General features: G+C 36.6%; 1 protein-coding gene across 2 annotated transcripts in view; it reads left to right on the top strand.

The window, feature by feature from the left end:
* LOC150093023 (uncharacterized) overlaps positions 1 to 26,704 on the top strand; it is a 257,599-nt gene that overhangs the window by 111,090 nt on the left and 119,805 nt on the right. For both annotated transcript variants that reach the window (XM_090413793.1, XM_090413794.1), the window contains exon 11: positions 5,039 to 5,093. In XM_090413793.1, the coding sequence (XP_090269919.1) occupies positions 5,039 to 5,093 (55 nt within the window). The remainder of the gene's footprint in view (positions 1 to 5,038; positions 5,094 to 26,704) is intronic.

The following is a 26,704-nucleotide window of genomic DNA, read 5'->3' as shown; positions in this document are numbered from 1 at the left end:
GCGATCTTTGCCCTATGTTGCTGAATAACTTGCATTCTTTCAGTTGTAGAAAATCACTAATAATTTCTCTTATAACTGCCCCTTTTTGCTGACTTACATTTATACTTGACACACAGATTCATTAATTTTAATTCACATAATTCAAAGTTTAATATACAAGATGTTGTTTACAAAAAAAAAAAAACAGTTATACTGTGCTAAAAGATAAGTATGCATACTTATTTTATGTTTACTGATAGATTCTGGAATGGTGACGTCATGTAAAAATGAGGTCTCCTATTTTAGATCTAACACTGGTCTTCCAGCCAGAGAACAAAAAGCCTTTCCATCTCAATCTTGAGCCTACAACGTTTTTTCGTAAGCACAGTCCATTTCATGGGCTATAATCCTTTTGCGTGTTCAAGGATTCGAACTTTATCCTTGATAATAGTCCCGACTCTGGTACGACATAAGTTCATCACGCGGCCAATGTTTATTGGCGTTTCTCCCTTTTTTGCCCTTTTAATAATGTCTAATTTCACTTCTAATGTAATGGCTTTCCTTTTCTTCGACACGCTGCCATCGGAAGAGTCTTCCTTACGTTTAGGAGCTATATTGAAGGGTAAAAAGTCACAAAAAAAAAAAAAACACAAATACAAAAGTGAGAGAGCAGATGTAAACAAAGCATGCGATACCCAAAGAGTGTATGCTGGGACCCAAGCGACACCATCTCTCCCAAACAAATGCTGTATAATGGCTTATTATTCCGCCGTGCTCACAAACAAGTTCGCTCGCGACGTTTGAATTTTACGTCGCGCTGCTTCAAGTTGAAATTATTTTTTTTAAAGTTCTCAGCAAAGAAGTTTTATTTTGATTGTTATCTGGCTCTGAAATCACTTATGAAAGAACAATATTTAAACTGAAGTTGTGAATTTTATATGCGCAAAGTTACACAAGCATGCCACCAGGAAGAATTGGGGGCATGCAACTATAGACACAGGAGGTAAGTTTATTCAATTCTGATTTTTAAGATTGTTTAATCTCCTTGAAGTTTTATATTTCTGATACAATTGCATTACTTCATTATCTTGTGAAATGTACTTGATACAAATTATGTTATAAGAAAATTTCAGCGAGACCTGCACATAGCCTTTAAAGGAATGCAGAGAACTGACCTGGGCTTATGACCTAATGTCCAATCCTCACCTTCTCTTGGTGCACCCTGTTGGGTATCTACCTGGATACTGAATGAACAAGACTGGGCTGGCAATTTGGGATTTAGCTGACCAAATTGTATTCTTATGGTTAAACCAAAATAAAAAATGATGGTACAACATGACAAAATTTCATGCCGGCTGGGGCGTCGCTCGGTTAAACAAGGCCCCCGTTGTTTTCGCCAGGGAACCAGGGCGAACAGCAAAAAGTCAGTTACTGGAACAAATCTGAAAACATCCCCTAACTCAACATCACTAGAGTTAAAGATCGGTACTATCAACATAAGAAGCCTGAATGGCAAAGAAATGGAGCTAGCTGAGGAATGAGATAAGTACCAGATCGACATAATAGGGGTGATTGAAACAAAAAAGACAAAAACTGGTGAGATCTTTCTGAGCAATAAATACAAAATGTTATATTCAGGCAATAACAATCGAGGAAAAGGAGGAGTAGCCATAGTATTCAACACAAAATACGAGGCTAATCTTCTTGAATGGCAGTCAGTTTCAAGTAGAGTAATGTGGGCAAATATGAGAATGGGGAACTGGACAATGAGATTTATTTGTGCCTATGGTCCAACAGAAGGTTCTACTAAGGTAGAAGTGGAGGAATTTTTTGAGGCTTTAGAAAAAGCAACTGACACAATGAAAAAGAAAAAGTTGGTCCTTGATGGGGATCTAAATAGCAGAGTAGGAAATGATTCTGAGACATACAAAAATATTTTGGGAAAATTTGGAGAAAAGAGCAAAGCTAATAATAATGGCAAACACCTGTTGGATTTCTGCTCAGACCATGGACTACTTATTACTAACACCATGTTCCAACAGAAAAATGTGCATAAATTCACATGGAGAGAAGAGGCAGGGAATAAGAAAAATCTCGTTGACTATGTTATTGTTGATAGTGATGTTTTCTCACTGGTACAGGACACCAGAGTGTACAGAGGATTTGAAATTGGAAATTATCACTATTTAGTCTTGAGCAGGATAAAATTGAATTTCATATTGAAAAGAATAACATGTAAGAAAGTTTTAAAGCGAATAAAAGTTGAGCAGCTCTCAGATGTGAACTGTAGACTAACACACACAAAGATTATTGAAAAAAAAATGAAAGAGTTTGAGAACAGGAACCAAACCTTGGAGATTCAGTGGCAAGCCTTGAAGAAAACCCTGATTGATTCAGCCAGAGAGGCATGTGGTGAGGTTGTCTGCAAGGATAGAAAAATCAGAACTCCATGGTGGAAACAGGAAGTTAAAGAGGCAGTGAAGGAAAAGAAGAAATCATATCAAAAGTTCCTGGCAAATAAGTCAGCTTGTGCTCATAGAGAATACTGAGACAAATGTAAGAAAGCGAAACATTGTGTAAAACTAGCTAAACAAAAGTCATGGGAGGACTTTGGCAAGAACATAGAAAATAAATATCAAGAAGGTGGTAAGATATTCTGGAGGTTGTTGAAGAAACTTAGAAATGGAGGAAAAGAGTGCTGTAAAAGGAGTTAAAGATGATATAAAGGTGACATGAAAACAGGAGAAAAAGATATCCTTGAAGTATGGAGTAATTACTTTGAAAAATTGCTAAATGAAACAAGCAGTGATAGCACAGTGGTAAAAAAACACTCAACAGGCATACAGTCAGGAATACATATCCATACTTGAAGTAGAAAAAGCCATCAAAGGCTTGAAATGTTGAAAGGCAGCAGGTAGATGATATTTGACCAGAAATGCTTAAGTATGGTGGTATAAAAGTCTTTTAGTGGCTGCACTGCATAGTTCAGAAAGCCTGGACACAGGGACAAATTCCCGATGATTGGAGTAGAGCTCTAATAGTGCCCATATATAAAAAGGGAAATAAAACTGACTGTGAGAATTAGAGGTATTTACCTACTGAGTGTTTCTGGCAAGATCTATGCAAGTATGCTTTAGAAACGGTTGAGAAGAATTGTGGAAGAAAAGCTTGGTGAAGAACAAGCTAGATTCAGGCCAAATAGAGGCTGTCAGGATCAGATCTTCACTTTACGACAAATAGTCGAGAAAGCATCGGAATATTGTGGGAATAATTAAGGTGTGGCTTGATAAGTTGATCACATGACTATTGCTTGCAGGTGGTTGGTCACTCCTTGTCTCACTTGTTTGTTGTTCACTGTTGGAGTTGAACTGAGAAGAGATATCCTGATCGGTTGGATTCATATTGGAAAAGTACCCGCTCTTTACATCATACAAAAACCTGGTATGAAAGAAAATTTAAAGAAGCCTTTGAAATTCTAATTAACCACCCTAATCTCAACAATAATGGTGGCGTAAAAATTCCAAGAATTTGGATGCCACATATTCAGCCTATTTAGTTTCCAGTATACTTTATGACTTAAAGCAATTTTCAGTTTGTATAGGTCAGGCCAATAATTGTTGTAACGGTTGGTCAGTAACTTTAGCAAACCATGTAGATTGTAGTGCAGCTTGTTTCTTTGTTATATGTGTATGCTCTAGATGATGACCTTGATATGAAGGTCGAAATGTCGAGTGTTCATTTTGGTTTATATTAAACTAAAGTTTTTCTCTAACACAGTAGTTGTCTCCATAATTTTTTCATGATGTATTCTGATCACCATGTAAGCATGAAAGAAAGGATATTGACCTATTCAGATTAGGCATTCTCTGCTGTACAGGACCATTGGGTATAGTTTTCAGGCTCATTAGAACATGCAAACCATCTCTACCATCTATCACAGTATAGTAGATACTTCCTGAGGTAAGATGGGGTTATTTTCTAATCTTGAATAGTCATATATAAATGTTATATACAGGGTGTTCGGGATAAATTTGACAGTTTCGTAAGGAAAAAGAAAATCTTCTTTGTATCTATTAAATTTAATGAATTGACAAAAAAACATTACAGGCAGAGTTAATTACAATACTATCAACAAGATTTACTCAAAATAACCACCATTAGCATCGATCACAGCTTCAATTCTGCTTCGGAACCTCGAACAAGCTGATGCTACAGTCTCCCTGGGAAGGGCCGCAAAAACTGTTTTAATTTTATCCATTAACTGGGCTTTTGTATTACTGGAAGTGCGATTGGTGTCTTTTTCAACTGCGCCCCATACAAAATAATCCATGGGGTTAAGGTCTGGGGAGTTTGGAGGCCAAACATTTGGACTGGTGAAGTCGTAGAAATTTTCAGACAACCATTTTTGACTTTTCCCAGAGGTGTGGCAAGGGGCTGAATCCTGCTGCCATACATACGGCCTACCATTGGCTACCCTTGTTATCCAGGGCTTGACTACAGTTAGCAACTCCACGAACAAAGCCCGAATTCCAATGCCAGGGTTCTTCAACACCTGTTCCTGCAGATTTGCGAGGAATTCTGCTGTACGAACGCAATCAGATCGTCTGCTAGGGATCTTTCTTCTTGCTACATCCTCGTAGTCACCATTGCAAGTCTCTAGTTCATGCCTGATTGTTTTTACTGTATTCAGGGAGCATTGGGCAGCAGTCGTAATATCCTTATTTTGATGGCGGGCAACAATCATCATGATACAAGTTATTCTCTTCCATGATTCAGGTGGGTTCCAGCTATCCATCCTTTCTGACATCTTGTATATGAATGAAGAAGGGTCCAAACTTTTAAATGAAGAGAAGTGTGTGTTAATACATGTAACTTACGGAAAAATATAATTAATTACAAATATGTCAAATTTATCCCGAACACCCTGTATATCTTAATCATATCATTTTTCATGTCACTTAATCATGCTTGGTATTCATTATTCAATTTAAATTCAGATTATTGCATCTATATTGAGGTTCAATATTTTAATCAGCTCATTTGGAATTTTACCTTTCAGGAATGCAAAAACGTAATACTCATATTTTCTGTTAAAGAAAGTGGAAAATTTCAAGGTATGCAATGAAATATGTTAAAGCTAATATTTTTATTTTAAATGAGAAAATAATTTATTACCCTATGAATTGAATAATTTTTCAACCATATTAATAAGCTATTGTTACTTATTTTTTTCATTGGTTTCTGATTGGGTGTGCTAAAATTATTTGTATAAACCAGATTTGTGTGTTAGTTGAGTAAGTATTCTTTCATAAATTAAGATTACCACAGAGAGGACTGTTTTAAGGAGAGAGAGAGAGAGAGAGAGAGAGAACAAGTATTTTATTATATATATATATATATGTGTGTGTATATTCACATTGTAGCTGTTTGATGAGAAAGTACAACAGAAAGATAAATTCATTTGAGAGAAGCCTTGTTGGAAAGAAGTTGATAGTTCTGTTTACAGTAGTTTTTATGTAATTTTTATAATACCATTTGGGATGTGAGGGAGTTTATCAGTGTATCTATTCATGTAGGTAAACTGTAAACTGAGATAGAAAGTCTGTTGTTTGGAATACATTTGATTAGTATCTAGAAAAGGCAGAGGCTAGTTTTTTTTTTTTTAATAGTGAAATGGATTCGGGGGTTCTGGTTGTTGACGTCGAGGAGGAATTGGTTTTAATGTATTATCTAAACCATGTTGTCAAATGGTGAACACACAGCCATTGTATCTTAGCCAAATAGATGGTTTGAGAATGACGGTATTGAGCACATTTTTTTTTAAATAGTCCATATAAATATTGGCTGGAGGAGGTGGCATTAGTCCATTATTCACACTTAGTACTTTATTTCAAATTCTTTAATGCAAATTCAGTTTTAAGTGGTACTGATAGCATGGTTAGTTTTGATATTTCTTTCTTCAATAAAAATCCCCTTTTCTGACATTTTAGCTATGTTTAATGCGCCCCCCCCCCCCCTCTGACGCTAGTGATCTCTGTTTTGCTATTTTCAGCAGTTATTTCACTTAGAAGGCATTATATACTCCAACAGAGGGTATAGCAATGAGCTCAGGATTCCTTGCCGTACTTTGTCTTCATTTGCAGTCCTTACTGTTCTTCTAATTCAGTTGACTATGCTGACTTCTTTGATGATTTATTTCTGGAAGTTGATTTCATGCTGTAATTACCCAGTGCAGTTGTCTTTTTTTGAAACTAATTTTCATAGTTCAACCTGGCCTACAGAAGACAGTGTTCAAACCAGTTTTAACTTATGGATCTGAGAGCTGGGTAAGAAGTAAAACACTTAACCAAAGACTAGACACTGCAGATATGAGAGTCCTGAGAAAGATTATAGGTGTGAACAGATGGCATCAATGGCAATATCTTATTAAAAATGAGGATATTAGGAAAGAACATGACATTGTCAGCATCCAGGAATGCGTTAGCAGAGCTAATCTCAGGTGGTATGGTCACTTAAACAGAATGGGCGAGGAAAGATTAGCAAAACAAGTGTTCTCTGCTAGGTTGGCAGGAAAACGACCCAGAGGAAGACCAAGATGTAGGTGGTTTGATAGGGTACAAAGTGCCTTAGATGACAGAAATATAAGATCTGATAATATTGGAGTCTTGACAAGTAACAGACTGATCTGGAGGAAAATTGTAGATAGGAAGTTAGTAATGATGTAAATTTTTCATGTAGTACTATCATATCCTGTACACCCCCCCTTGAGGGTACATGGCAGGAATTTGATGATGATGAACCTGGCTCCATAGCTTTAATTTTAGTTTCCTTTCCTGATCAAACTAGAAGGAAAACCACTATTTACTATCAGTAATGATCTTGCACACTGTTCACTTCTCTACTAGAATAACCGATAATCACCAATATTCTTGTAACATCCTAGACCTTTTCTCAATGATTTTTCTCCATGTGCACTATAGTTTGTTCTCCACTTGCAGTTACCAAGCAGAGAACAAATTGGGATGACTTACAGGATTTCTCCACCTCTTCCATGGTTTGAATGTTTTTTGCTCTCCTGATTGAAACATTTTCTCAAAATGAAATTAAAATCTGCTCAAATAATGAGTCTTTATTCCCCACACCACTCAAAACCCTCAACTCTTATGTGAGTTCTGGTACTCTAGCCAATGTGCAAAACCAATTCAAGATAAAAATTCAGCAAACATTCAGTTGCTTAAGTCAAAATTTTTGTTTCTTACTTCTTGTATAATCAGCCAGTAAAAACAATATCTTTATTATCTTCTTTATCCCCTTGAAACCCAGGAGACAAAATCTGTGCACAATATTCCGGGTGTGGTGTTATCAAGGCCTTATAAAGAGGTAAAATTACTTCTTTTTCCTTACATGCCAAGGTTTGTTTCAACATCGTAATTATCCTCTGAGTTGTATTTGCAATATTTGCTATGTGACCTTTGAACTTCATATTCCTATCCACAATTGCACCAAGCTCCCTAGCCTCATCAGTTTCTTCTTGTAAGAGCAAGAAACTTTGCATGCCTTAGAAGAGAGTGGAAAGAGTTGGTCTTTAGGAGAGCAGATAAGGCAACCAGCTTCATATTGGGGTTTGAAACTTATGCAAAGAATATATTTAAAGTACGAGGATAGTCCCAGATATAAGAAATAGTCATGTTTTGAGAGGACTGTTTTTAAGGATAGGGAGAACAAGTATTTTATTATATATATATATACACACACACCGTATTTGCCAGCATATAAGACGCACCCCCTTTTTTGTACACATTTTTTAGGAAAAAAACTTTTATCACTGAATATTATAATGAATTTACAGTATTTCAAATATAAAGTAATAAGTAGGACTACTTTCAACAAATACCTAATCTAACTAGGAAATAGTACTCACCTTTTAATCGTCAAAACCAAGAAATTCATCTCCAGAGCTAAATGAAGAGATACTTGAAACCTCTTCTAAATCAGAATCTGAGTCCTCATACAACAAATCGTCCTTTGTACTATTAGTGCATTACTAATTCCACACTTCTTAAATGATTTAACCACTGTCTCAATTTTCACAGCATCCCATGAAGCTTTGACCCATTCACAAACTTACGAAATCCTAGGCTTCTTCCTGATGGTGTGACCTCAAAATCTGAAGACTGAATCCAGTTGTTCCACTTCTCCTTCATAAATCCCTTAAATGGTTTATTAATACAGACATCTAAAGGTTGAAGCTGACTAGTTAGACCTCCTGGAATTACAGCTAACTGAGTTTTCGATCCTTGAGTTTATTTGTAACATCGTCTGTTCTGTGAGAATGAAACTGATCCCATACTAGTATGGCAGGCTTCTTCAACAGAAGAAGCCTGCCATGGGCGCCTAGACCAAATTTTATCTATCCATGACTTCATTCCTCCTCCATCCATCCATCCAGCCTTTTGCGTGAACATGTACAAACACTCCTTTAAGCAGTTTTTCTTTGAGTAGCGTCTTCCTTTTAAAATTCAATAGTGGTGGCAATTTTGTCCCATCAGCACAGCTGGTTAAAACAACTGTGTAGTGAGTTTTTTCATGTCCTGAAGTTTTAATAGTAACACTTTTAGTGCCCTTGGAATCTACAGTTTTGTTTGAGAGCACATCAAAAGTCAGCGGAACCTCGTCCATGTTTCCTATTTGCGCAAGTTCAAAATTTTCTCGTTTCCTTGTGTTAATGACAAATAGATGAAATTCAATAATTTTTTCTTCATATTCAGCTGGCATCTTTTGTGATATTTTTGTTTTAGTCCGCATACATAGCTTGTTTCTCTTCATGAATCTTGAAAACCATGATATTGATCCAGTAAAGTTGGCGATCCCTCTGTTAGTGGCTATCGCTTTTGCTTGATGAATAATCATTTTTGTAGACACTGAAAGTCTCGCTTTTCTGTGGTCTAAAATCCAAGTATTCAGTTCTGGCCATTTTGCAGTTCCACTTCATAGGTTATGTTTACTGTGAGTTGCTTTTTTTAAATCCTCTTCCTGATTCCACCAAGTTCTTATCATTTTCTCAGTTGAGGGTGGTCCGAAAGGCCTCTCTGCAGCCCTGTTTCCATGTTCTTTAGCATATGCAATCACACGTAGCTTGTATGCAAAATTGTAACAATGCTGACTTTTTTCAGCCATAATTTGCCAAGAAATTTAGAGAAAATTTAACAGCAGAAATTTATCACCATTCACACCTGCGACAACAAATGGAAAGTTTAAATGAACAGAACACAGCTGTTATCCTCGATGATAGCGTATGCGCATCCACTGAATTCTACGTCAGTGTTTCTCAAAGTGTGGTACGCGTACCCCCGGGGGGTATGTGAAAGGTTTTCAGAGGGTCTGCGGCAATTTTTGGCTATGCATCATTAAAGCATAGAATAAAATTCAATGTATCCGTGAAGTTTGAGATCGTAAAACGTTCCTATTGTATCACTGAATAAGGTACAGAGGCATCTGCAGGCTGTGTAATATGTTTCTCAACAAACAGTGCAATTAAGAGACAACTGAGATAAAGACGGCACTAAGTAATGAATCGCATGCCCCCCCCCCTCCAACAGAAAATGCTGTATGACTCAAGCCAAACCATATGTTGCCGGTGCAACATGTTAAAACGAAGAAATATATAGTGAATGTGTTTCAGATATTATATAAGGAATTCGGTTGAAGAGAATTAGCATTTAAACTCAACTGTCGGCTTGTCTTTGTCATTTACTAGCACGATCTTTTGTTAATACTGCACCAATCATATTAACGTGGATGTCTGAAGTTTGAGAAACACTGCTCTACGTAACTGGAATGCTCTCACACACCGCAAGGAAGCAATAAAGAAATCGCGTAACTCGGAACAGAGAAAATTTCCAGAAATGAAAATAATAAAAAACTGAGTATCGGTATAAGACGCACCCTGTTTTTCAGACCTATTTTCAAAGAAAAAAAGTGTCTTGTACGCTGGCAAATATGGTGTGTGTATATATATATATATATATATAAATATAAAATACGCCACTGGAAAAATCTCATCACACTAAGGTGCATAACTTTACAATTACTGATAGCCATTTTTGTTTGTCCCAATTTCAAGCCTATTTAAATCATTTTGTAAGTGTTGGATATCAATAGCATCCCTGATTACCTTGCCTTTCTTCACATCATCAGCAAACGATTTCGTATCTCCTGTTAGACCCTTCCTAATGTTCGTTAATGTATAGATGACCCAAGGAATGAACCCCCAAAGTACAGCATTGGTCACCTTAAATCTGCCAGATTCACACCTACCATATACCACTTTTTGATTCTGTCAACCATCCACTGATCCAAATCAAGAGTTTATATTCCAATCCCATATTCTCCAGTTTATGCAACAGCCTATTCTCTGGTATCCTATCAAATGCCTTTGCAAAATCCAATATTATCATAGTGTATCCACCTTTATCCAACTCTGCCATAACTATGTTATAAAATGAGCAAATTGCTAAAACATGTCCTCATCATCAAATTCCTGATATGTATCCTCAAGGGGTGTACAGGATATGATAATACTACATGAAAAATTTACATCCATTACTAACTTCCTATCCACAATTTTCCTCCAAATCAGTCTGTTACTTGTCAAAACTCCAATATTATCAGATCTTATATTTCTATCGTCTAAGGCACTTTGTACTGTATCAATCCACCTATATCTTGGTCTTCCTCTTGATCTTTTTCCAGCCAACCTGGCAGAGAACATTTGTTTTGCTAATATTTCCTCTCCCATTCTGTTTAAGTGACCTCCTGAGATTAGCTCTGCTAAGGCATTCCTGGATGCTGACAATGTCAAGTTCTTTCCTAATATCCTAATTTTTAATATGATATTGCCATTGATGCCATCTGTTCACACCTATAATCTTTCTCAGGACTCTCATATCTGCAGTGTCTAGTCTTTGGTTAAGTGTTTTACTTCTTACCCAGCTCTCAGATCCATAAGTTAAAACTGGTTTGAACACTGTCTTGTATACAGCTAATTTAGTGTTCCGACTAATTTCTCTCTTATTCCATATGAATTTATTCAATTGATTTCCTACCATACCATTATTGATTCTGTTGTCTATTTCTATATTTAATTTGCCATCTTCACTAAAAATCGTGCCAATTACTTGTTCCACTGGTTCTCCGTTCACAACACAGTTGACATTTTCAACAATTCTGCTTATTTTCATTGTCTTTGTCTTTTTATTGCTGACCTTCATACCATATCTATTACAGCAGTTATTCAATTTAGTCAGAGAATCTTGCAGACTTGTTGCGGATTTATTTAGAAGTATAACATCATCTGCATAAAGCAAAGAGCTGACATTAACATCTCCAATTTTGATATCACGTTTAATACCACTTTTCTTCATAATGTGATCCATATAGATAATGAATAACACAGGGGATAATGTACATCCTTGTCTCACACCAGATTTAACATTAAACCATCTTCCTCTACTTCTTTCAATTCTAACCGCTAACTTACAACTCAAATGAAGACTAAGTATTGTTTGATATAATGCCCCACTGACACCATATAACTGTAGCAGATTGAATAGCTTCGGTCTTGGCAACTTGTTATATGCCTTTTCCAAATCGACAAAACTTAAACAAACAGATCTTTGTTATATTCCAATACTTTCTCGACTGTTTGTCATAAAGTGAAGATCTGATCCTGACAGCCTCTATTTGGCCTGAATCCAGCTTGTTTTTCACCAAGCTTTTCTTCCACAATTCTTCTCAAGCATACTTGCATAGATCTTGCCAGGAACACTCAGTATGGAAATACCTCTGTAATTCTCACATTCAGTTTTATTTCCCTTTTTATATATGGGTACTATGAGAGCTCTACTGTAATCATCGGGAATTCGTCCCTCCAGGCATTCTGAACTATGCAGTGCGGCCACTGTAAGACTCTTATACCACCATACTTCAGCATTTCTGGTCGAATATCATCTACTCCTGCTGCCTTTCCACATTTCAAGCCTTGGGTGGCTTTTTCTACTTCAAGTAAAGATATGTATTCCTGACTGTATGCATGTTGAGTGCTTTTTGCCACTGTGCTATCACTGCTTGTTTCATTTAGCAATTCGAAGTAATTACTCCATACTTCAAGGATATTTTTTTCTCCTGTTTTCATGTCACCTTTATCATCTCTGACTCCTTTTACCAACACTCTTTCCTCCATTTCTAAGCTTCAACGACCTCCAGAATATCTTACCACCTTCTTGATATTTATTTTCTACGTTCTTGCCAAAGTCCTCCCATGACTTTTGTTTAGCTAGTTTTACAGTGTTTAGCTTTCGTACATTTGTCTCTGTATTCTCTAAGAGCACAAGCTGACTTATTTGCCAGGAACTTTTGATATGCTTTCTTCTTTAACTTCCTGTGTCCACCATGGAGTTATACTTGCAAACAACTTCATCACATGCTTCTCTAGTTGAATCAATCAGGGGTTTTCTTAAAGGTTTGCCACTGAATCTCCAAGATTTGGTTCCTGTTCTCAAACTGTTTCATTTTTTCTTCAATAATCTTTGTGTATTTTAGTCTACAGTTCACATCTGAGAGCTGCTCAACTTTTATTCGCTTTAAAACTTTCTTACACGTTATTCTTTTCAATATGAAATTCAATTTTATCCTGCTCAAGACTAAATAGTGATCACTTCCAATTTCAAATCCTCTCTACACTCTGGTGTCCTGCACCAGGGAGAAAACATCATTATCAACAATAACATAGTCAATGAGACTTACTTATTCCTTGCCTCTTCTCTCCATGTGAATTTGTGCACATTTTTATGTTGGAACATGGTGTTAGTAATAACCAGTGTCCATGTCCTGAGCAGAAATCCAACAGATATTTGCTATCATTATTAGCTCAGCTCTTTTCTCCAAATTTTCCCAAAATATTTTTGTATGTTTCCTTTTTCATTGTGTCAGTTGCTTTTTCTAAAGCCTCAAAAAATTCCTCCACTTCTACATTAGTAGAACCTTCTGTGGGACCATAGGCACAAATAAGTCTCATTGTCCAGATCCCCATTCTCATATTTGTGGACATCACTCTACTTGAGATTGCCCGTCATTCAGGAAGATTAGTCTTGTATTTTGTGTCGAATACTATGGCTACACCTTCTTTTCCTTGATTGTCAATGCCTGAATATAACATTTTGTATTTATTGCTCAGAAAGATTTCACCAGTTTTTGTCTTTTTTGTTTCAGTCACTCCTATTATGTCTCTCTGGTACTTATTCTAATTCCTCAGCTAGTTCCATTTCTTTGCCATTCAGGCTTCTTATGTTGATAGTACCAATCTTTAACTTTGGTGATGTTGAGTTGGGGTGCGTTTTCATATTTGTTTTAGTAGCTGACTTTTCACTGGTCATCTTGTGTCCCTGGCGAAAACAACGGGGGGCCTTGTTTATCCTAGCAACGCCCCAGCCAGCATGAAATTTTGTCATCTTGTACCATCATTTTATAATTTGGTTTAAGCCAATAAGAATTACAATTTGGTTGGCTAAATCGCAAATTGCCAGCCTATTCTCGTTCGTTCAGTATCCAGGTAGATACCCAACAGGGTGCACCATGAGAAGGTGAGGATTGGACATTAGGTCGGAAGCCCTGGTCGGGTCTCCCCATTCCTTTAAAGGCTATGTGGAGGTCTCCTCTCAGTTATACAGCTTTGAACCTTAAGCACCCCTAAAACATGTCCTTCCTTTGGTAAATCCATGCTGCTCCTTGCAGAGTATAGCTTGTTATTCCTCTTTCTGTATGCGAGTTCTTGCCAACTTCTCTAATATCTTCACTACTAACACCAAAGATACTGATAGGTCAGTAGTGAGACACATTAGTTTTGCACCACCCTTGAATAGTGATACTATCATACCGTCTTTCCATTCCTCAGGTCTGAGACTCAAGTTATACAAACATGTTAAAGGCCTAGCCAATTTGGCTGAACATTTCTTTGTCAAATGTGCTGAGGTTCCATCTGTCCCTATTGACAAATTCTTATCCAGGTCACATAACAGCTCTTCATTCTTATTTTCATGCACCTCTAACTCTTCATCCAATGATCCAATGTAGTAGTACTATGCACCATGTTACATACACCTGGTTGATATATCTTAGCAAAGTTAGCACTTATTAATTGAACAATCTTAAGTTTCTGACACTAGAGTACCATCTGCATTCACTAAATTTATTCTTTCACATTTGTTATTTCTTTTGCTTACAGCATAACAATAAAATTCTTTTGGATTGCCTTTAGCTTGCATAGCCAATTTCTTTTCATAGTCCAATTTAGTTTTCCACACAATACTCGTTACATTTCTGGCCTGAGTTTTATATATTTCTTAACTCCTCTCCTCTTATTCTCACAATATTTCCATGTCTTTTTCTTCTTGTGGATCTCTTGCTTAATAAGGTTGCACGTCCATTTCACTCCCAACCTATTTATTCTTAGAACACTTAGGGATATACACTCATCTTCATAGAAACTGTGCCACCTGTTGTAACCATGTTTTTTGTGTAATTAAATTCAAATGTCTATTTGAAAAGAGATAACACAATTTTCATAAATAATGAAGAAGATAATATAACTTATTTTTGATTAATATTTGACTGTTTTTTTAGTACAGGTATCCATCGATTAACGTGGTTAATTAATCCTTCGACGTTACCATGTATATCAAAATCGCATTAATCAAATCTAATAATCAATGGTAAAATGTACAATTCATCCCTGATCGATTACTGTATTAATAATTTGTTTTATATGGTACTATTTTAGGAAAGATAAAAAATGAATGCAAAGTAAATGTTTAATAAATTCTTGTACCTACATTAGTTACTGCACTTTTTTTTAATCAAAAGAAGTTATAAAGAGTCGTTTGAACGGTTTTAGTTTTTTTCTTATTGGCATTAATTCTACGATAACAAGCAAAATGACTCTCCAGACCTCGGCAAACAATTCTTCGATTAACATCTGGATCCATATCCATTACTTGCTGCTTAAGCGATTCTAAACTGTGTAATATTCCATTCGCTTTCTTTGACTGTTATTTCCTTTGGAACCTCATCTTCACATTCCATTTGTTTGTTGTCTTCATATGTACGTTGTTCAATTTCAAGAAGATCGTTGTCACTGAAATCTTTTGAATTTGAATCCAATAATTCTTTAACATCTTCTGCATCAGCACCATCAAAATCGAGGTCTTCACCAATTGTAATGATTTCTTTGACCACGTGAACAACGATTTCTTTGTTCACATGAATTTGAAAACAACCTAAGTCATTAGCTCATTCTGCAAAAGGTTTTTCCGAACAGCTTTCATGCAACTAGAAGACACTTGCTCCCACGAGTCACGAATGTTCTCAATTGCATGTTTAATGTTAAATTTTTTCCAAAATTCGTGGAGCGTTAACTCATTTTCACCCAATGTTGTTTCAACTCCTTTGAGTTTGTCTTTTTAAGAAAATAGCCTTTGAAAGTTGCAATGACTCCCATGTCCATAGGTTGTAACAATGATGTTGTATTTGGTGGGGAAAATAAAACTTTCACATTCTCACACAGATCACCAAGAATTTGGATGACCATGAGGCTGCTAGCATGATTTTGCGTGGTAAATTTGATGGCACGTTAATCAAAACTCTTGCTGCGTATATCAAGGGATTCCCACAATTAATTTCGGCATGATAATCAAAACCGCGTTAAGCCAGGGATACCTGTACAAGATGTGATATAATAGGGAAATGAACAAACTTGACAAATTTCAAAATGGAGTGGATTGTGATATTTTCACTGAAAAAACAAATACCGGTAGTATCAAAATTTAGTTCAACTACAGAGTTTTACTAACATTCAAAGCTAAATATTTACTTTTTGCCATTCAGTACTTTGTGAGTCTTCCTGTTATCTTTATTACAGTTTGGCATTGACAAAATCAATTTCCTGATATGGATGCAACTGTCAATTCATGGTTACATACTCTTACAGTGGCTTCTTCTTGTGTATTTCAGTCTCCATTTCGTACCACAAATTCTCAATGAGGTTGAAATCTGGTCTGTTTCCTGGCTACAGTAATCACTGAATCAAGTGTTCATTGGGTCACTTACTAACCTGTAACAAAAACTGCTTTTTTTTTAAAAAATACTAAACTCAAATTGTATGGTTCATTTTATGGTTATAATAGCATTACTTACACTTTTTTGTCCTATGAAAAGAGGCAGAGTCATCCTGAAAGAAACAGTTTGTCATTACAGTAAAGTGGTCTCTGATAGTAGGCAGCAATTCTAAAATTTCTGATACACTTATGCATTCAATGAACCTTTTGTGTAATTCAAGTGACTGACACCATGATATGACATGCAGCTCCAGATCATCTGACTGAGAATTTGACTGTTTGACACCAGATAGTTCGGGATGAATTGTCTCTGAACTCTGTGTGTGCCATCAGCACCCTGCAGGTTAAACGTTTTCTTATCAGTAAAAAATTACTCTTTTCCACTGATTAGAGATCCATTTCGCATGCTCTTTGCACTAGTTTAACTGAGTGAATCTCATTTTTTTTTTTGGTTAACAAGGGCTTCTTTTAATGGTGCCTGGCTATCAGTCCCTCTCTGAGTCTTCTCCTGACAGTTACAGAGCTTGCCACAACTCCTGTTTGTTCTTCCCAGTCCTGTTGCAGTTCTGGACAACACATCGTGATTTTTGTGGCAGAGCTACTTTAGAACTCTATCTTGGCATGGTGTAGACCAGCGTTTCCCAGATTTTTCCTACAACGGGACACTTCACAAATCCTGAAATTTTCATGGAACACCTTGGTTATTTTGTAATGTATTAATAATTAATTATGGCATAATCATAAAGACTATTAGTACACTTATATACACAGTGTGACATGTTGACAAATATAAAATTACAATTAAATCAGTTATCAATCACTGGACTAATGAAATCTTTTAGCATACTGTAGTTTCTTCAGGCCAACATCATTAAATTAATTTGTGCTGATTTTCATTGACATATCCCATTCTGATCACCAAAAATTTATAATAAGTACTTATGAATGAATGCAGACTTTTTCTCTTGTGTACTGGTAGTTTTCCCCTCCTTTTGTACATCCTGGAGATCACTTTCTGGCTGGAGGTGGATAAATCACTATTTGTTGCATCACAAACACCGTCAATAAGAGATAAATTAACATCAAAATTAAACAAAGTCCCTTGTCTCTTATTCATATTAAAATGTATATCTGTAGGCCTATTACTTTTAAAAAATCATTGCACTACGGTTTCGAAACAAGCACTTTCACCCTACAATATGAACTTGCGAAGAAAGTATTCAGTATTACCAGATTTGAGAACCGGATACAGACTACCTTGATCTTCAATTTCAGTGGAAAAATTTTCTTTATATTTCCTTGCTGATTGGTCACTAACGTTTGCAACACAGATGTTATTTCGTTCAGTTTTGAGAACAGAGGATATGCCACCCATTGTAATCGGCTTGCAGGCAATTTTTATGACCATTCATAAACAGCAGTATCCCCTTTCCTGAATTACTTCCATGTTGAAAATACACAGCTTGAATCGAATTATTTCAGTTTTGTGACCACATTTTTATTAAAAAAAACTGTTTTTTAAAACTAAACAAGTACTAAAAAACAAACCTGAAAGTTTCGTTAGTAGTCAGACTTACATCTTCAGGGGTAAAGATAACTATACAGTTCAAAGCACAAACTATAAGAAATTATGAAAAAAACAAGTTCATTTGTTGGTATTATGAAGATCAAAAAAGTTAAAAAACCAAATAACAGATCTATACAACCGTTAATACGTGTTAGCTGGAAACAATGTTATTTGATGTCGCGTTCTGTGATTCACTTTCACTCTGTCCGAGGTCTGAACTGGGTAAATGTTTGATAAATGCTGACCAAACTTGATTTAAAATCAAACCTTGATTTTTGTTGCATTGCGTAGGAATTTTTATCATATTTGCTGCCTCTTGGAATTTTCTTGTGAAACAGTTTTTATCAAAGCAAGACATGTTTGTTCTGTCCCAGTGTACATCATGACCAGTAGAAGTTGTGTGAAATACCAAACCAGACTTATGTTCTCTCTTTTTTTGTACGTCCTTTTGATGTTTACCCATGCAGATTTCTCCCAATCTCCCCATCTGGCCTACGTAGCAGATGCTGCTGGAACACTGAATATTGTAAACTCCTGGTTTTTTCATTGGATGATGTGGAGGTTTCGGAGGATGAAGAGATTTTGATATCTTTTCAAGTGGTAGGAAAGTCACTTTTATGTTGTACTTGTAGAGAAGTTTGGCTAATTTATCTGTGACATTCTTGAAGTCTTGTTTATTTAAGTTTGTTGTAGGTGCTGTATCGAGAATTTTCTTAATTTAGTTTTGAAACCATTCAGTTGTAGGATCTGTGTTCAGTATTGTATTTCTTCTTTCCGCTTTTCTTCTGTACTGGGGATGCTGTATACTTTATCCCTTAAGGGCAACATTTCATCATTTGGGCAGGAACAGCACTAGAACTGACTGCATTTAAAGACTATCTTAATAACTTACATCCTAACATAAAATTTACTCTGAAACTAGAAGAAAATAAAAAACTTCCTTTCCTAGACATCCTTATAGAAATAAATGAAATAAAAAAACAGATTATCGTTTTCTATTTATAGAAAGCTGACAAACACAGGAAGATTCTTTCATGCTATCTCTCACCACCACCCCAAGCAAAAAAAAAGGCCTCTAAAAACCTTAAAGGATAAAGCATACAGCATCCCCAGTACAGAAGAAAAGCGGAAAGAAGAAATACAATACTTAACACAGATCCTACAACTGAATGGTTTCAAAACTAAATTAATTAAGAAAATTCTCAATACAGCACCTACAACAAACTTAAATAAACAAGACTTCAAGAATGTCACAGATAAATTAGCCAACCTTCTCTACAAGTACAACATAAAAGTGACATTCCTACCACTTGAAAAGATATCAAAATCTCTTCATCCTCCGAAACCTCCACATCACCCAATGAAGAAAACCAGGAGTTTACAATATTCACTGTTCTTGTGGCATCTGCTACGTAGGCCAGACAGGGGAGATCGGGAGAAATCTGCATGAGCAAACATCCAAAGAGAGAGAACATAAGTCTGGTTTGGTATTTCACACAACTTCTACTGGTCATGATGTACTCTGGGACAGAACAAACATGTCCTACATTGATAAAAATTGTATTTTTATACGCAATGCAACAAAAATCAAGGTTTGATTTTAAATCAAGTTTGGTCAGCGTTTATCAAAAATTTACCCAGTTCAGACCTTGGACAGAATGAAAGTGAATCACAGAACGCAGCATCAAATAGCGTTGTTTCCAGCTAACATGCATTAACAGTTGTATAGATCTGTTATTCTGTTTTTAATGAACTTTTTTGATGTTCATAATACTAACAAATGAACTTGGTTTTTTTTTCATAATTTCTTCTACTTTGTGCTTTGAACTGTTAGTTATCTTTACCCCTGAAGATGTTAGTCTAACAACTAACGAAACTTGTCGGGTTTGTTTTTTAGTACTTGTTTAGTTTTAAAAAACAGTCTTTTTTAATAAAAATGTTGTCACAAAACCGAAATAATTCGATTGAATTTTTTAACACAGAAACCTCCACATGATTAATACACAGCTTGGTCACTGACATCACAGAATTTATTCACTTTCTGCAGAACACAATTTGTGAAACCCTGGTGTTGACAGCGACTTTCTTCTTTTCAGCAGATCCGGTTTCCTTCACTTTTGACAGCAGTTGTATTACAGTAGATTGACTACAGGACACCCTTCTAGCTATTTCATGAGTATGAATAGCCTTCTCTATTCACAGCTTGAATCGCACTCTTTTTCTGCGAGATGCTAACTGCACATAACTAGCCATAGTGATCTCAGCATGAAAATGCAAAATCTAGCTCTTGCTGTCTACTTATAGCATAAAAATTCTGATGCAATACCAGCAACTATTACATTATACAGAAACTCGTACCAATGATAGATGATGCAATACAATGAAATAGCTAATGATAAACCAATTAAAATGACCATTTAACTACTAAAACCTATATTTATGTAGGGTGTTGCAGTTTCTTTGAACAAGAGTGGATATTGATCCCATGCGCAAGAGATTGAGGACTCTATAAGCACATCAACCATGTATGGGGTGAAGATAAGGACTGGGATATAAGTTTGTTTGTTTTTTTTCCCCGAGGGTTGGAGGTTGTAGTTGTGTGGGAATTCTTCATGAGGAAGACTGTTCCAAGGACAGAGGTGGACAGAATAAAAGAGGAAAATAGCAGCAAGTTTAGTGTGTTTGCAGTCACACAGTAAAGGGATGCTGGGCAGTTGCCACTCTTGTATTGATAGGTGCAACAGAATGTGTTGGAATGATGGTTGGCAATTCACTGGAACAGGGACCATTGAAAGTACCAGTAGAATAGACACTGCTGAAAAACAAACTGCACATGAGAGATAGAGGTTGAAGTGAATCTGTAAAAGAGGAATCATCTATGAGCCTATTTTTTTTTTTTTATTATTATTTATTTTTTAATATCTGATTCACAAAAGCCATGAGATGCATAGCACATTAGTGTCATGTGTGGGGAAGACCAATAGAAGGGAGGAATCTGTTGGGAAGGCAGAGTGGAGGAGACTATTCCAAAGGACAGAAGTAGATAGAATGAAAGAGGAGGCAATGTAATTGATTTGGCACGTTTCAAGATGGACTGTAAAAGGGTGTTGGTTAGCAGTGGCTCTTGTTTTAATGGTTTTGGAGAAGAGTGGAAGAATAATAGTGGCCAATTCAGCAGAGGTCCATGAAAGTATATGTAGAAGAGGCACAAGGCAGCAACTGAATGCCTGTGGGAGGGAGAGAGATTGAAGTGGATATGTAAGAGAGGAATCATTAATTAGTTGGATTGCCCTCTTCTGGATAGAATTGAGCAATCTTAGAAAAGATTTTGGTGCACCGTCTCAAAAATGGAAGCAATATTCCATGTATGGGTGGATTTTAGCTTTGTGTAGAGTTAGCAGCTGTGAAGGTGTCTTGTGCAAAAAAGTACCCGAAGTTTTTTGATGGTTGTGGAAGCTCTAGTTGAAATGTGGTTGTGTCAGGAAAGATTGGAGGCGTTGAGGCGAGAAGAGAAATCTGATTTTGTTTGGATATCTCAGTATTACTGAAGGTAAAGGGGAGGGATGTGAGCTCTTTCTTGCGAGAGATCAGAGAGGACTGAGTTTTGATAGCATTGAAGTTTACATGGTTGTCTTTGCCCACTGGGATATAGCTAGGAGATCTGAGTTCAAGTTGCTGATCATGATAGATCTTGAGGATTCTAAAACTTGAGCACTACAAGGTTTGTCAAATGAAAAGGAGAAATTGAGTGCACTGTGATCAGGAAAACTATGGATAGGATTGGAAGTTTGTGAGAACAGGTCATTTATATACAAGAGGAAAAGAGTGGGTGAAAGAACAGAATCCTGAGGTACTCCTGCATTGTGGCGAAATCTGAGAGGAAATCGTCGATCATGACACATACTGTGTGACTGGTGAGAAAATTGGCAATTCAGTTGCAGATGGAAGGCAGACCATACCATGGCAGCTTGTTAAGTAGACTCCTGTGCCAAAATCAATCGAGTGCCTTTGATATGTAGAGGGCAACTACGTGAGTTTCTCCAAATTTTACCATGACTTGAGGTGGGTGGGTGATGAAAGCAAGAAGATCAGCTGTAGATTGCAAGGGGCTAAATCTATACTGGTGATCATGGATTAGTTCTGTATATCTCCAGGTGGTTCAAGAGTTGGTTGTTGATGACCTTCTTCATAATTTTAGAGAGAAGAGAAATGAGAGCAATTGGACAGTAGTTTGTTGGTTGATTTTTAATAGCTCGCTTTGGGATGGGCTGGATGTGGACCTGTTTCCATGTTGTAGGGTGAATGCTAGTTGATGAGATAGATTGAAGAGGCAATACAGGATAGGTGTTAGTTCTCGGGCACAAGTTTTTAACACAAAAGGTGGGATACCATCAGGACCAGATGCCTTGATTGTGTTCAGGTTAATAAGAATTCTTCAGATTTCTTTTTGTTGGGAAATTATAGGGAACATTAAGGAACCTGTTCTTGGCGGAGTGGACGGAACTTTTCCTAGTTCATCAATGCAGAAATTGGAAGAGAAGAGAAGAGTGATGCCAGAAAGTTGGCCTTGTCTTTAGGTGAGGTAACTATAGTACCATCCAGATGTGAGAGTGGTGGAAACCTTGGTGGGCAGATGTTGCACCCAGTGGCTTTAGCAAGAGACCAGAAGGAGCAACTGCCTTTGGGCAGGAAGCAAGTTTGCAACATTTGGCCCTTTCAAAGTCTGAGTTGGACTTGGTGATGATTCTTTTACAACTTTTGCAAGCTATGTTGTGGGCAGAGTGGGCAGCTGGAATTTTGGTTTTGGGCCATTCGTGGTAAGTAGAGGTTTTTTTCTTTTACAGCATTGGCACGCTTTTTTGAGAACCAAGGCTTGGATGATGGCCAAGAATTTTGAGTGGAATCAGGATGAAAGCCTTCATTCCTGTGAGGATGATTTCTGTTATTCCAAAGAGCAGTATTCCAAACATGAGCAGATTTGGGATTTTTATATAGTTAAGAGTTAGTTGGGTGTAAAAATACACCACTGAGCAAAAGAGAATGCCAAGTTTCTTGGATGCTGAGGAGGCTATTAATGTGATGTGTTTATACCATGAAATACTGGAGGCAAATGTTAGTCCAAGAAGAGATCTGATCTTATCTAGTGATTTGTATATTACTGAAGATATGGGTAGGTGAGCCGGGATTGCTTTTATGTGAGAAAAGGTAAGACTGTTTTGGTGGCATTGTACTTTACATTGTTCTCCTTTCCCTATTGAAGTATAGTATGTAGAGCACTAGTTGTAGATGATCTTGTGGCCTTGGATGTCAGAGTACTGCATGGTTTGTCAAGTGAGTAGGAATGGAGAGTGCTATTGTCTGCAGAGCTGTGGATAGAATTAGTGCTTATTGTGAGTAAGTCATTTATGTACTGGAGAAAGAGGAGTATGTGATAAAACATAGCCGTGAGGCACTCCGGCATTTGTGGTGAAGCTTGAGAGGAAGCCATATACTATGACTTGCAGAATATGACCAAAGACAAAGCTGGCTACCCAGTTACAGAGGGTGGCAAGGAAGTGAAGATTGGCAGTTTGTTTAGTAGGCCCGATTCCACACATGGTCAAAATCTTTGTAAATGTCAAGGGTGACAGCATAAGTTTCTCCAAACCTTTCCATGATACATATCCAGTGGTGGGTGATGTAAACTATGAGGTCAGCTGTGGATCTTGAATGGTGGAATCTGTACTGGTGGTCGTTGATTAATTGGTGGGCTTCTATGTAGTGGAGGAGCTACCTATTGATGTCTTTCTCCATTATTTTGGAGAGGACTGAGGTGATTGCAGTTGGTCAGTAGTTTGATAGTAGACTTCTATCACCTTTTTTTTTTTTTAATAGGATGGTTATGATTGCTTCCATTCATTAGAATAAATATCAGATGTGTATAATAAATTATAGAGACGGTGCAGGACAAGTGTTAGCTCTGAAGCCCAATGTTTGAGAACAATTGGAGAAATGCCATCAGGACCAGAAGACTAGTATCCATGTTATTTAGTAGTTTTCTAATATACTTTTGTCTATAAACTAAGCATATAATGCAATGTTCTAGGTAAAGATGGTGATTTTCCCTTGATCATCTGTAAAAAAAAAGCACCTATAAAATCAAGTTTCTGTACTTGCTTATGGTGAAACATAGTAGCTTTATTTTCATTTGATTCTATCCATTTTAGAATCAGGAGCAGATTTAAAAAAACTATTGTAATCTAAATCAATATGATGTATTAAACTTAGGAAACTAACGGCTTGAGTTGATATTCCCTTTAATTTTTTTTTACAGTTGCACAGATCTGCTACTGCTCTGAGTATTTTTACATGACCTGATGACTGCCCAGCATTTAATTTTTTTTTTTTTTAATGATTCATTCGTGTGGATTTTGAGTCTCATAACTTCAGTTTTCTGCTGCTAGATAACTAGTAAAGCAGTCACTCTATCCGATCACCACTTTCCCATCTGTTTGGAAATAGGAAAGCTGACTGTTTCATTCCTAACAATGCCAGCCAGCCAGCTAAGTTCCCATGACCTAACTGGACCAATCCAACGGCAGTTGATTAAACCAATTATAATATGTAGAGTGTCAGGAAAGGAAAGCAAAAACAGCTTTATAAATAATGACGTAAAACCAGCAGTGTTTTTAAAAGGAAATTCCAGCTGCATGGCAACAGTTCAGTGTGCATGGTAGCATTTTGGTCACTTTGCAGCCATGCAGCTTAGAGGGAACATTGCCTCCAGTCCAACAGCTAAGACTAGGCAACAACGTCCGTAGAGAATATCTTTCCCCTACTTCCACAGGACTTCAGGCTTCTGGTCTAACTTATTGTTTGTGTGTGTGTGTGTGTGTGTGTGAGAGAGAGATTAGTTTTAATGTTGTATTACTGATGAGGTCTCTATCACAGAGACAAAATATAGAAACCTGAGTTTGTTTTTCTGTGTTGTATTCATTCCAAGGCATGGTTTGCTAGACCCAATTTGCCATAACGATAGTGCTGGATGTATTTTTTTATGTTCACCAAGGCTGATGAACATTAAAAAAAATAAATATACTATAAATAAAATAAAAAAAAAAATACATCCGACACTATTGTTATGGGAGGTCGATTCTAGCAGACCATGCCTTGGGTACCCCTTTACACAGGATGAAATGGAAGAAAACAAAAGTGCTACAGAGAAGTCATAAGTCAGAGAGAGATTGTTTTTGGAATCAACAGCAGCTTTAAAACATACTCCAAACTCAAGAAATATGACTGTATAAATTTAACCAAAAATCTTGGAGACAGTCATTTTAAGATCTAATTAATACTTGTTTTCTCTCTTTTTTCCAGCATAGATGGCACTAATTAGGACTTTAGTTCCTTGTGTTCTTCCTTACAATTTTTTTAAAACTAGTCCCATTGTTATACCAAATTGTTTCATGTACTATGACAAACTGTTCTTGTGCTCTGAAGATGCTGGATGTAATACCAAAGAAATATCAGCTAATAAGTTAATAAATATTAATTATTTTCTTATCATTCTATATTGTAATAAATACCAAGAAAGTAAATTAACATGTACTGCCAACGCTGTGCCTTTCCATGTGTTTGAGATTATATACCCTCTGTCCAAAAAGAAACCGAACTTTTTGACAATAGAAACTAGTGGCGCCACCTGTTGTATCTTTTTGTTGTCGAAAGTGGCAACCTTCGTTAGTGTTGTGCCAACTATTTATGACATTTGTTTCATTAGAAGCTGAGTTATAGTGACAGTGTGTTTTGACAAACAGTCAGAAAATATGTTTCAAACAGAGCTGTGATTGACGTTTGTGTTTAACTTGGTAAAAGTTTTACCGAAACGCATCAAATGCTTCAAAAAGCATACGGTGATGAATGCTTATCCCATACTCAAGTTTACAAGCGGTCGTGAGATGCTTGAGGATGATGAAAAGCTGGGCCGTCCAAAAACTGGACTGAGCATCCAAAAAGTGCATGATTTCATCAAAGAACCCGAAATCGTCCGTGAGATTGATTGAAGGGGGTTTCCAAAATCAACTGTGCACAACATTTAAACCAGAGTTTGGGCCTTCGTAAATTGAATTTGCGATTTGTTCCCGACAGGTTGACTGACGACCAAAAAATGTATCGAATTGAACACTGCAAGGACCTCATTAAAACGCTCATAAGGACTGAAACTTCCTTGAAACGATCGTTAGTGATGAAATGTGGTGTTTTGAGTATGAACCCAAAACAAAGCACCAGAGTGCTGAGTGGAGACCACCTGAAAGGGATCTGAAAAAAATGGCTAGGTAGTGTTATCCTTCGACTTGTTTGTGGAATGGATGCAAACTTTGCAAGTTACATTACTCTGTAATCTTCATATATACTTGTAAATTTCATTAATAAGCTTTTATACTAGCTTCACACAAAATGATAACCAGATATATGTATGTATTTCTTATGAAGAAATGGGCTAGTAATAAATTTGATCTTCCAGTCATGACATATTGAAAGTGAAACATGAACTTTGACTAAAAAATTAACCAAGTTGAAGATTACCCAGAAGAAAATGGAAAGATCATTACTCAGTGTTACCATTCCAGATAGAATGTGCAATACTTTGATTAGAACTCAGACTAGGTTGAGAGACATTATAATAGCCATTAAAAGATCAGAATGGCAATGGACAGGTCATATTGAGAAGTAACACTCAAAAATGGACAAAGATGATATCCCCGAGATGGAAATGGAGCTACAAGAAGACCAAACAGACTGCGGGAGGATGAGATTAAAGCAGTGATTCTCAATCTATGGGGCGCATCCCCTTTGGGAGGTGTGAAATAGCTAAAGGGGGAAAAGAAAGTCGAAAGGAAAGCTATTTATCGAAACAAAAGCATTTAATGCAACTATTTATTGACACAAAAACATAAAATACACTCTATGTATAAAATCCACTGTTATTGAATAAACTAGTTACACTTAC

This window comes from Typopeltis vanoorti, chromosome 24 (assembly GCF_054136105.1).
Source record: "Typopeltis vanoorti isolate ZY-2024b chromosome 24, IOZ_Tvanoo_1.0, whole genome shotgun sequence".
NCBI lineage: Eukaryota > Metazoa > Arthropoda > Arachnida > Uropygi > Thelyphonidae > Typopeltis > Typopeltis vanoorti.
The sequence above is the reverse complement of the archived record's forward strand: the minus strand, read 5'-3'. Positions and strand labels throughout refer to the sequence as shown.